The sequence below is a fragment of the Manis pentadactyla genome, chromosome 3 (assembly GCF_030020395.1).
Source record: "Manis pentadactyla isolate mManPen7 chromosome 3, mManPen7.hap1, whole genome shotgun sequence".
NCBI lineage: Eukaryota > Metazoa > Chordata > Mammalia > Pholidota > Manidae > Manis > Manis pentadactyla.
In genome coordinates this window covers 11,784,096-11,796,964 of record NC_080021.1, presented here as the reverse complement: position 1 = coordinate 11,796,964, position 12,869 = coordinate 11,784,096, and the positions used below count along the sequence as shown (strand labels likewise).

The 12,869-nt window shown below is 39.7% G+C and overlaps 1 protein-coding gene across 6 annotated transcripts in view; it reads right to left on the bottom strand.

Moving 5' to 3' along the window:
* Positions 1 to 12,869, bottom strand: part of ASAP1 (ArfGAP with SH3 domain, ankyrin repeat and PH domain 1) — a 367,393-nt gene that overhangs the window by 116,353 nt on the left and 238,171 nt on the right. For all 6 annotated transcript variants that reach the window (XM_036890485.2, XM_036890480.2, XM_057497737.1 and 3 more), the window contains one exon: positions 8,819 to 8,964. In XM_036890485.2, coding sequence (XP_036746380.2) covers positions 8,819 to 8,964 — 146 coding nt within the window. The remainder of the gene's footprint in view (positions 1 to 8,818; positions 8,965 to 12,869) is intronic.

The window sequence follows — 12,869 nt, the reverse complement described above, 5'->3', positions numbered from 1 at the left end:
AGAAATCCAAAATTGGTTGAGATAGAACACTTAATACAAAGCAGGTAGGTGGGTAGAATGGCAGAAAACAGATTAGTGGCCATGTCTGGGATGGAAAAATGGAACTTATGGAAGAGTGGAAGGGGTCAAAGGCGGGAGTATGTGGCTGAGTGTGGCACAATTCTAAGCCAGGAAGCACCTGCATTTGCTTTTCTTAATGTGCCTCCACACATGGGTCTTGGGCAGGAGCTCTGGAGGCTTCTGGGACCAAGATCATACAGATTAAAGGCTGTAGTTATCTCAAAACAGTGTTTGCCTCACTCTTGTAACATCTGTGCCATTGTTTTCCTTGTTATTCTTTAAATCAATACCTTCTACTCATATAAATTCAAAATAAACTTTATATTATGTCTATAAAAGGATGTCCATAAGCTTTGAGAGGCAGTCCTGCTTAAAAGCATATGGAGTAGACCACGTGGGCTTGAATGCCAGCTCTGATACTTAGTGCTCTGTGACTCAGTTTTCTCAGTTGTGAAATAAGGGGAATTATGGATACTAGGTAGGGTTGACTGAGTAAAAAATGAGGCTATTATGTAGATGAGGCAGAAACAGTAATACTCATCAATTACACCATGTGCTACCTTCTATTTCTTGGTCCCCTTCCAGTGGGGCCAAGAACACAGTTTGAACCAATGAATGAACACATCAGGGACATCTGTGACAAGTCTTCATGTGATGGCTAGTCTTTCCCTCCCTTTGCTTTGGCAAACCTTGCTGAGATGCAGGAGCCCCCACCTGCTGAGGCCTTTGGATTACCTTTACTGTATGAAGCAAATCCCCTCTGTGGATCATAGTGACATGGGACACTGAGAAGAAATTAACCTTTCTAGGTTAAGCCACGGAGATCTGGGGTTAATTTATTACCGCAGCATATCCTAGCCTGTAATAGGTAACATGAAATGTAAAATGCTTAAAACAGCACCTGGCATATAGTAACCACACTGTAAATATACACCATTGTTACGATTTGTATAAACAAAAGTTAACCATAAAAATAATGAAAACTACCTGTCCTGAAGGCTCTAGAGTGAGACCAGCACTACCTTTGTTTTAAGAGACACTGGCAGGCCATGTCAGGGGCAGCCTACAGAACTTGAGCACCAGTCGACTTTCTCCCCCACATTCAGTCCTCCCTAGTGGCTAATGACACCCTCCAGGCCAGCTTTTCTCACTCCCCCTTTTCTTCCCTATTCCTTCTCTCACAGAATCGCAGTTTTAGAACATGTCTCTTCTAGCATCAAAATGCTGTTCTGTACGTCTGTTTCAAATGGAATAACACTCTACAACCACTAAGACACAAACTGTAAATGAAAAGTGTTATTCACTGCATGTCAAATTCACAAGATGAATATTCAATCCTATTTAAAATGCATTATTTGAACTTCCTATTTAAAACACTTTTAATGTAAATGCTTAAAAGAAAAATAAACCGTTTTAAAATTCAGCCTGCATATACCAAGATTTCTGTATACTGGATGTATTTAAGACAAGCTACACCTGGTATTGATGAATGTAAAATTCATATCCTATGTAGATAATCAGTTATGGTTTAGTCATAACAAAATACTATGCAGCCTGTTAAAGTGACTTGGGAATTTTATTTGTATGTCATGAAGAGCTAGCAAGATTTTAAAAAAAGTCTGCAAAGAGTACGTTTAATACAAGGTTGTTTTTAAAACAAAAACTCATTTGGCTTCAAAATCTGACCAGACCTGAATTCATTTGGTGGTAAGCTCTGATTTGAATGAGGTGGAATTCTTCATTCCACTTCGTATGAATACTTTCATGTTTCCCTGAAAGAGAATTGTGTTTAATTATGAGGAACTGCCTGAGAAGTCAATGGTGGGGTGGAGGTGTTTCATAAAATATGGCATATGTGCCCTGTACACCTTCTGAAATCTGTAAAATTCTGAATTTTGAAACATATCTAATTCCAAGGGTTTTGGTTAAGGTTGTGGACTTGAATGATATATAGCTTGCATAAGAGCCTGAGTCTCCTTTAACAGTCATTTACATATTATATATATATATAATACACAAACACACACACACACATATATATAGAGAGAAAATTATCAGTATTTCTTTGTATAAATGTATGAAATTGTTTCAAAGGACATACTACAATATTAGTATTAAACAGAAGTGAGAATTATATAATAATCCTTTCCTTAAATTCTCTTCATATTTCTTAGCTTTTTATAGTAAACATGTACAACTTTTATAACAGACAGAAAAAAGAAAACCTCCTACCCAGAAGGATAGACCTTATTTCATGAAATGTCCCACAATATTAATTGGCAGTAGAGCATGTCAGGACATGAGGAGATGTCTGGCAGTTCAAATGCTGAAACTTTCCAATTATGGATTACCATTTTGTAAAAAGATAAGGTTTTTAAAATGTATTATATAGTCTAGGAGCTACCAATTTATGGATGACCACACCAACACGTTCTACGTTTTTTAGTATTTTCAAAAAAGCTTGAGAAGTAATCTGCTACAAATCTAGATCTAACCTGTACATTTTCAGTTATTCTCATTTGAGGGGGAAGAAAAGAAGAAAAATTAGAAATAAAAAAGTCCTTAACCTAAACCACAATACCCTGTATTCTATTGCAAACAGGAAATGCTATGCAGCTGGAGAAATCTTTGCTTCAACAGTTCTGAGGCAATAACTGCCCTGACTGTTAAAGGAGACTCAGCTCTTATGCAAAAGCTATAAACTGTCCAAAGGCTCAGAGATGAGAAAGAACCAGAGGCAAAGGAAAGGCCTGGCTGGACTTCCAGGCACCTCCTACTATTCTTACGAGAGGTTTTACATATATTTTCTAAAAGTACTGCTACACTGGGGCTCTTAGGGTTTGGTTTAGATGGTTTTCCTTGTCCACTGAAAATCTATTATATCTATGTCAATCCACCAGTTTATACCTTTTGTGGTTTGGTAATTAAATGAAAACAATTATCTGGTGACTCCTCAACTTTTTTGCCAGGATCACGGGCAGTGATGGCCTGATGCTGGCAGGAGTGTAAACCCAGTACTGTTGAGCAAACAATTACTTTGCTGATCTCCCTGCGATGGTTAAAAAAGAAAAAATTGAAGTTAATTAACAAAAAATGCTTAGAAACAGGTAAAACTCAAGATCATCTGCTTTTTCTTTCTTTGTTTAACAAGGAAGCTGCATTGTAAAGAATCACTAATATGTTACCTACTAAAGTGTATTCAAAGTAGAAGAAACAGAATGTCTAAAGGCATGGAGGCAAGAAACAGCATATAATCCAGGAACAATAAATAATTTGTTATGGCTGGAGCTGGCTTCGATTACAAAGGTATCTGTAATTAGAGGAAGGATGAATTCAGAGACAGGTAAGTCAACTACAGAAACATTTCCAGTCAATTAAAAAAAAAAGTGCTACTATTTACTAAGCATAATATTATGATATGCTGTGATAGGTACTTCACATAAAAGCCCATGCACTTAAAACCTGGCCACAAACATTAAAAACATCAAGAAAATAGATCATGTGCACACTTCTCCGGCTTCTCACCACTAAGAGGCAGCATTTCCTAGACATACCAAACACGACAAATAAGTTCCCTTCAGAAACAATGAATCACTTCACTTTTAGGGAGTAGTGACCACAAAAAGGACTTCAAGGAGAGGGAGAAATTCAAGTGGAGAAAAGACTGGTTTAGAAAACCTATAGTGAAAAGTGGGATCACAGATTGGCAGAGAAGTGAGACTTTGAGTTTTGCTCTGTATGTTTGTGTTACACTGAAATTTTTACATAACAATGACACTTTACATGTAAAGATTAACATGGCCACCACTACCACAATCAAGATGGAGAACTAACTGTTCCATCTTGTGTTTTTCCATCAATACAAAGGAACTCTAGGGGGCTACCCCTTGATGGTTACACCCTTGACCTCTTCTCCAATCCCTGGTAACTGCTGTTTTGGTTCTCCATCTCTGTAATTTTGGATGGTTTAGACTTTCATCAGAAAAATATACAAATGGCAAGGTTATCTCATTAAAAGTCACTCTTTTAGGGAACTTACTTTCACTTTAATTTGTCAGAAGCACACAGTGGTATAAAGAATACAAAAGTAAAAGACAAAAGACCTTCCTGCATGAACTTGAGCAGTCCCACTGGAGAGACAACTCCCCGGTCATATTCCTGCACTTGCACCTGGGGCATCAAACACATATACCAGCATTGGCTTGTTCAACAGGGAGGGGAAGAGACTGCAAAGGGGATGAGGATGGAGCTACCAAGAATGAGGAACCCATCACAGGGGGGTTCTTTGGAAAGTCACACATGCACTAATGCCAAGACTAAGTGAGTCTGCAAAACACCAGTTGCTCAGAACATATGATTTCATCTATTTGGGGAAAAAAAGGTACAGAAAAGAGGACTAGACAGATAACCCCCAAATATCAATGATGGCTACCTCAAGATAGGGGGAATGTAAAAGAGAAACTGCGATTTTTCTCTTTGTATTCTAAATTTTCCCCACTAGGCATGCGTTTTCTTCATAATAACAAAAAAAGACAGAAATAAAGTCTATTGTGGTGGCTACCATGCCACAGTACTGTTAATGTGGTCTGTTAGGGAAACAATCCACTGTGTGTGACTCAAGGACTTTGCAGCTTACAAAGTTTCTCAGTGGCTGGTATGATTTGATCCTTACACAGGCAATGGGCTAGGCAGGGGAGGTACTCCTCTTCATTCCCTCAGTGAGGACATTTATGCTCCCAAGTCAGGCAATACTAACCCAGTCAGGGGCAGGGCTGGAATCCTAACAAAGTCTTTGATTTCTGGTGCCAGTGGATCTCAAGGTGTGGTCCATAGACCCCTAGAGATCCCCAAGGTCAAAACTATTTTCATGATAACAGTAAGGGGTCATATCTGAGATCTGCACTCTTGCCGTTTGCCCTGATAGGCCCGAGCAGTGGAGGTGGAGCTACTGGTCCCTCCCTGGGAATCCCTGGGAATCCAGGCACTGCCCTGATGGAGTCAGTGTGTTCTTCATGGTCATGCTCTTGTAGTGAAAAAAGAAAAGTCTATTTTCATTTAATGATGCCCATTATAAAACAGTGAAAAGTACCAGTTTGCTTACATATCAACCGTTAAGTGTATCTTGTATATTGTTTGACGGAAAAGGAAGTATGCACAGAGTACTTCCAGGGCATATCAAAATATGACGGTTATCTTGAGGAAAAGCACGGAGGCAATTTTTTTGAGTTGGGAGCTGAACTAGCTGGTTTTTCTTGTTAGTATCTTAGTGGAACACCACTTTTTTCCTTGAAAGAATGACTGACAAACTGTGGTACTGAGACTGGATCTTTGGCAAACATTTTCTTGAAAATGAACAAACTGAGCTTATTCCTGCAAGGTAAAAAGGTGACAGTATTTGTTGCTAATGATAAAATTGGAGCTTTCAGAGAAAAGCTAAAATTTGGGGAACCTTGTACCTCTCACCATGAGCTTAACAGCTTCCAAATCCTTGAGGCCATTTATATGGCTTCAGATTCACATTGCTACTAACTTAAGAAACTACCAGTTGTCAATTTTTGACATGGTACTAAATAAGGCTATTGATAACTAGCTGAGAAGCACTCATCTCTCTTCCCGATATATACATATAGACCTGTATGAGGCTGTATTTTTTTGTTTACTTCAACCAAAATCACATATTGCAATAATGAATTAACAACCTTGAAAATTTCTGTTTTAAACTCTAATACAGTAAGTATGGATAGAAATAGTCCACATACACAAAAATTCTTTGTTTCCTCAATGATTTAAGATTTGAAAAAACTACTGGGTAACACTCATTCTTTCCAATACACTGTAACTCACTGATGAGGGAAATGAAGTAGAAAAAGTAGATAAGAAAGTACCTTGTGAGCTAAACACAAGCAGGAGTTTGATGACACTGCTACAGGTTCCAGCTGTCAGGTCCGGTGGGCCATCAGCACCACACAGTCTATAAAGGTGATGCCATGACTTTGTAATTGGTGGCGGGCAGCATTGATGAAACAGTTCCCTGCAGTCACAGAACCTGAGCTCAAGCCCTAATTCTACTACTTTTCTGGCATATTATCTTCTGGAGATTTGGTGCACTTATCTGCAAAATGGGAGATGACTTCCCATACCTCCTTTACTTGGGGAGTTGCCACAAAGATCAAATGAAAAGATGTAAGTAACCATAAAGGCTTGTATTGGTTAACCAAATCCCACACGTCAGGAACAGTGCTTAGTGACTTACTTCCATGATCTCAGTGAAGTCCTCACACTACCAAGAAGCAGATACTATTTCTTTCTACAGATAAGGAAGTCATCGTCAGAGAAGGCAAGGCTATAAAAAGCTTGTCAGTTGGGAGCTGGGATTCTAGGTCTGACTGAGACCAAACCCCATACACACTTCACCGCCTCTCTCATTCTATGTACTATGAGGTAAAACACCTTTCTATAAAAATCATTTTCTAGTATGTAGAAGGGAGAGGCAGGAAGAAAAGCAAGGAAAAACGTGGCTTGGTACACGGGCCCTGCAATGAGCTTGCAGAGTAACCAGCTACAACTACAATCCTCTTTGTGGTCCTCAGGTTGTCAGTTACAAGTTGTAAGCTGATTAATAAAAACAGCCTCGGCCCTATCTGATGTCAGCACAAACATCTGTGCAGCTCTTGGGAGTTTTCACATAACATCTCACTTAATCATCAGACCTTCCACAATCACTGGAAAGTTCAGGAAAAGAAAAACAAGTGTCTACATGGTGACTAACATAGTCATCATTGCTAAGTGGGTGGATATTTCTCTGGAACAACCCTTCAGAAACTCCTAAACACAATACACTTGCAATACCAATTGCTTACAAGTAACACCAATAATGAGCTTTTCCCTGTCCAAAGCAGAAAGCTAGACCTAGCCCTAAAAACTATCCTTTCCTTCATAAAAATAAGTAAATATTTTAATATAGCTATCCATTATAAGCAGTACCTTAATTAGGTAATGACAGTTTTCAGTATGTACCACAGACCCTGGAACACAACAGATATTTGGTATATCCTGGTTCAACTGAGGATACAATTTAGAAAATTTAAAACATATCAAAGTACGTTCTTTTATTTTATTCTCTAAATTTCAACTGTATTCATTATTTCCTTGTTTCCAACCTTCACTAGTCTAAGAGAATAGGATTTTTGGGAATCTCCTGAGAAATACTGGTTCCCATAGGGATGTTTCAGAGTTTCAACAGGGTGGTGGTGGGGTCCTCCCCCAAACTCCTCTTCTGGGGCTGTAGGTGCTGCAAGATGACCCAGAAACCACCCCAATCTCCAGGGTGCGTGGCTTCCTCTGAGCATTCTGCTTAAAGGTGTGGCCCCATCAGTCTGGTTTGCTCTTCCCTTTCCTGGCCAAACATAAAAAGAGAAGCAGCAAGCTGCTGACTGTCCTTAGGTTGTATCAACTCCTGGGACTGACTTTTCATTCAATCGGAATAGTGTTCCCTTAGTAACCAATTATAATAGAAATTGATTCCCTTACCTGCTCCCTCATCGGAATACCACCACTGTCTTTTAAGGGAAGATCTTTTCTTTTACTTTTTTAATTAAACAAACTAGGTCTTCTAGCAATGTCTTTTAGATCTTTCTAGTCTTCTATTTCTAAAAGGGGAGCAGACATGGAAGAGGAAGGCCTACATCTTGGGGTGAGTTTAGGGAAAGAGCTGGATCGGCGCTTGTTCTAAGTCAGGGAAACACACCACCAGAGCATAAGGGGACAGAAGCAGCCTAGCAGGCGATGAAAATGATAAGTTCAGAGAAAGAATGTCTGGGCTCGTGTCTGCTTACTAGCAGTGTAACTGAACAAGTTATATAGTCTCAACGTGCCTCAGTTTCCTCAACTGGATTAAAGAAATAACAACTGTAGGATTGTTGTAAAATGTTAAATAAGAAATCCACACATTATGCACATTGCCAGGCTAAACGTATTCAGTAAATATCAGTTGTTTTGTGTGGTGGTAAGCAAATGCAGACAATGACTGGCACTTGTGTGGACGGCATATATACACACAGTGGGTGGGACCTACAGTGTGGGAAGGGTGGAAATGGACCGGTCCAGGAAATGTGGAAGTGATGAGTCTTGGCTTAAGCCAAATATATGTGGTCTCCTGGAATCAAAGGTTAGCAAGATATCCCTGTGAAAACGCCTATCTTGGGGTGAACAGAACTTCCTCCCTGAGCAAGTCTGTTACCAGTTATTGCCAAACTGAATGCTCAGAGCCTGTTTCATTTCCTGTCTCACAACCATGCACCCTTGGAGCAATAATGTCACCAGCAAAAAGGCAGCCAACATCAAGACGAAGGAGAAATGAGAGGGCTCCCTTCTGAATAAAAGAGATTTCAATAATCTAAGATTGATAGAAATATCACGGATTTGTTCAACTAACCCTGAAGTGTAGGAACATATAGGTCCTAAGTGGAAAATTATCCTTTCTTGAGTGTTTCCAAATAAAACATATTTCTCTTTTTAACATTTTCTTAGTTGTCACTAATTCGAAAGCATAAACCACCAATTAAAATTAAATTATCAGGAAGACAGATACATACACACATATATTTACCTAGTGAGATAGGAAAAAAAAAAGAATATTCTGATTGGTCAAATAATAGAGTAAATAAATTATATTTATTATTTTAAATTGTTCTCTTTATAATCTTATTTTATTTTGATTGGCCTGTGATTTATAAAATTCACTTACAAAGTGGCTTACCAGATTTTTCAGCAGTGTGGACAGCTCCTTTGTAAGAGTAGAAAACTTGACAAAAGCGGTACCAAGATCTGGGTTGTCTCGGCTTAAAAAATTGCTCCCAAACTTATCAAGAACTTGTGCATAGTTTTCTTCATTTTGTACATGATCTAAAAAAGAAGAAAGAGAAGCCTGAGCTATTACTTGCCAGAATGATGAGTTATTTTGAACACCGACTGATCACTGGAATCTCTTAAAAGGAAAGCAAGGAGAATCTGCATCAATTATTTATTGAACATGCCCAGAAGGGTGTTAACAGCGCACCAAATGTTCTAACTCAGTCTACTAAAGGAGGCTCCCCTTTCTCTCTCACAGAATTTAGTTCACTTATATCCCAGCTAATCCATGGACTCCCCAGAGGTTGCAGGGTCAAATTATCACCACATTTTTAAGCCCACCCTATCTCCTTAAGAATTTGTGATTATCAAGGAATAAGGAGGAAATTCCCCCTTGAAAATCAATCTTAGAATGCAAAAGAAAAACCCATGAGTTTTAACATGTTTCTTTCTCTGCAACTAATCTTAATTTCCTTCAATTCATCTAAGCCCCAGGTGAGGAATAGCGCTTTTAAAATGCCTTTTCACATACAATCTTGGTGCAAATTGTGCAGGCATGGACCAGATGCATTTAGGTTTGAAGTTTGGTTTCACCACCTGTGAGCTTGCTACACCTCATCAGTTTTTTAACTTCTATGGCTACAATCCTAGTTGGCATGCAAGAGGTATTAATGAAATAATTGTGAATAAACCTCCTCTCTCTGAGCTTTGATCTTCTGATTATATCTACTTTCCAAGACTGTGGCACTGATGAGTTGATATAAAGTATATCAAAGTTTTTTTCAACAGAGTGAATGTTCCATAATAAATAATCACTCCCACCTCCTTGAAACACCTTCTTTATGTGCCTTCCAGGACATCTTACTCACCTGACTGCCCCACCTCATGGCTGCTCCTCTCCACTGTCTTTATGGGTCTTCATCTCCCTGACCTCAGTCTGCTAGGCAATCCTGGGCCTCAGTCTCTGGGCCTTTACCCTTCATTGTCTATGTCCTCTTGAGATCTCACTGAGTGTATGGCTTTGAGTAACTTCTACAAGCTGAAAGCTCCCAAACTGATATCAGACCAGACTCCACCCCTGAAATATAGCCTTATAGGTCAACTACCTATTCAGCATCTCCACTAGGACACCCAAAGGTATGTTCAATCTCAGTAAGCTAAAAACAAATCCTTGATGTTCTGCCTGCAACCCTCTTATTCCTATAGTTTATCTCAGTTAATGGCAAATATATTCTCATAATTGTTTAGACCAAAATTCATCAAGTAATACTTGATTTTTCTCTTTCTCATACCTCAGATGCAATCCACTGCCCAATCCTATTATCTCTACCTTTAAAATATATCCAAAATCTAATACTTTCTCACCATTCTCATGCCTATCAACCTTATACAATATTATCTCTTGTATAATAATCACTGCAAAAGCTTCCTGTCAAAGTCTCTTTACTGCATCTCTGGCTAACATATGGTTTGTTATCAATACAGCATCCAGTGAGTGTAATCTTGTTGAACTGTGCATCAGATCCTGTAACTCTTTCGGCAGCCATTAGAACTCATCATGGATATTCAGGTTCCCAATCCTTGCAGGCTGTGGAAAGGAGTATGCACATCCCCACATCCCTGAAGTAGTAAGACCAGAACATGACTTGTGCTGACCAAGGAGCTGTGAGGGATGTGCACCGCTGTCAGGTGGGTACATTTCAAATGCCTGTGCTCAACTCTCCACCTCTCTCCTCCTCTGTCATGGAGTACAGGGAAGCACGAATTTGTATGGAGGCCCACAGTAAATGTATATTTATTAAACAAATGAACAATTAAGTATCTAATAAAATCATATCTTCAAAGGCTTATTAATTCAACACCTCTTTCTTTATAAGCCTTCCCTTAGTTGGCAATGATCCTTCCTTGCCTGTAGTTCTCTATACCTCTTTTGCAGTATTTTCCACCACATCATGTCCTAATTGTGTAAGTTCAGGTCTTTTCCTGCCACCACGAGAGGCAGGAATTACCTCTGGCTCACCTCTGCACCACCACCCAACAAACACCACTCTGTATTTTTTTGGTGATCTGGGCTTATGAAACAAGGGCTAGTAAATATCTGTTGACTTGGATTATTGATTTCCTTTTCCAGAACTAAAGCATTCCCTTTCAAGTCTCCTAGGTTCTTCAATAATTGAGATGAAATTCAAAAATATTTCATTCTCAAACACACCCTCAGTAACTGTGTGGGAGCAATGGACACTCATGAAACACAACAGGAGTCTGGACTGGGGACCGAACCAAGAAGGAAGTCCAAATAAAATAAAGGAAACAAGTGAAACGAACCAAGGCCCTACAGCCCTCGATCATCACCACATTAAAAATTCATGATGCCGAGAGAGGATGTCAGCATTTCAGGCTGAAGTATTAAAAAGGTAAAATGCAGCTCTGGCTACCAGCTAAGTTCCCTCAGGGAAGTAGCTCAGAAAAACACATAAAAAAGATCACATCAGCTGGACAGACAGGATGCACATGTTTGATCTCCCTTGTGAGCCAGAGCTGCCCTGCTACCTTCTGCCTGCGACCAAAGAGCCTCACTTCACCACTGAGAACCCCACCCCACCCGACACCCTTTTCTGCTTCTAAAGCCAAGAGAAAGAGAATTCAGCTGCCTGTGTACACTTAAAGTACAAGCATACAGCATACAGGCCTTTTGTTTGTTTGCTTAAAATTATAAAATATTTCAAATGATGTATATCAAAAACTTTAGATTAACAGGATACCCATGTACCCACCCACCACTAACAGTGACAATGCACTAGAAAGATTACATACACACACACATCCTTTTGCATGAAATTAAGGATTTACCAAGCAGGTTTTCAGCAGGCAGAGTGTGAGAGCAAGGGAAAAGGACTTCGGTGGAGGAAAGAGCAAGGGCCAAGGCAGAAGAGGGCATATCACAGAATACAGTGAGCCCTGGATGGAATGCAAATACAGGGAGGTAGGGCAGAAGAGGAAATCCCGGTCACTTTGTGGGGAGCACTATCACAGACGTGGGTGTTGCTAAAAGACAGGACTGGTGAGCTCAGGACATTTCAGAGAGCAGCATGGGCTGTTTTTAAGATCTATGTTCTATCTAAGTGCTAGACGACTTCTTGGGGTTGGTACAGTGGGGGTTGAGGAGAGTAGGTGAGGACAGAGATTAGATAAAAGAAAAGAACAGGGGAAGAGAGAAATCTCCATCCATTATAGACATCTATGCTTTCAAATATTTGTAGGGAATTTCTAGCATTCGTGGTATTGTTGCAGGAAGTAAGATAATTCTAAGAGCTAGGTGAATCCTTGCAGTTCTGAAAAAAGGACAAAATATAAGAGTTTTACCAACTGAACCAGTAAGGGCCACTTAATCAGGGTTTAAACTGCTGGCACTTCTTTGGGGAGATGACTAAAGTACAGTAATCACCTCATATGCTGCACACAGTTTGAAAGGGCCTTGCTATTCATACATTCAACATTTAATCCCCCAAACAATACCAAAGTAGTGATTCAGCTTCCATTAATAGTAGTGTTAACAGGTGGCTGCTGAGTATCCAGCATGTGCCAGTTCCTGCTCTAAGCACTTTATACACATTACTTCATTCACCCTATGAACAAGTCCACGAGGTAAGTATTGTTGTCATCCTCATGGTACAGGCACAAAGGTATGCCCAAAGTCATACAGCTCATAAATAAGGGAATTGAAATGGAGGTCTTTTTGAGCTCCAAGCTGAAGGCCTTTCCCCATATCCTAAGGTGGGGCAGACTTAGGTTCGAGTTCCAGGTCTGTCACTAGCCTGTAGTTAAGTAACTTCACCTTTTTAAGCCTCATCTTGCCCTGCTATACAAGGTTGTGTGCACTTCACAGAGGTATTGTGGACATTAAGCAGGATACTGTGTGCCAAGTGTATGGCACACGGTGAGCGCAGTAAACATTTATG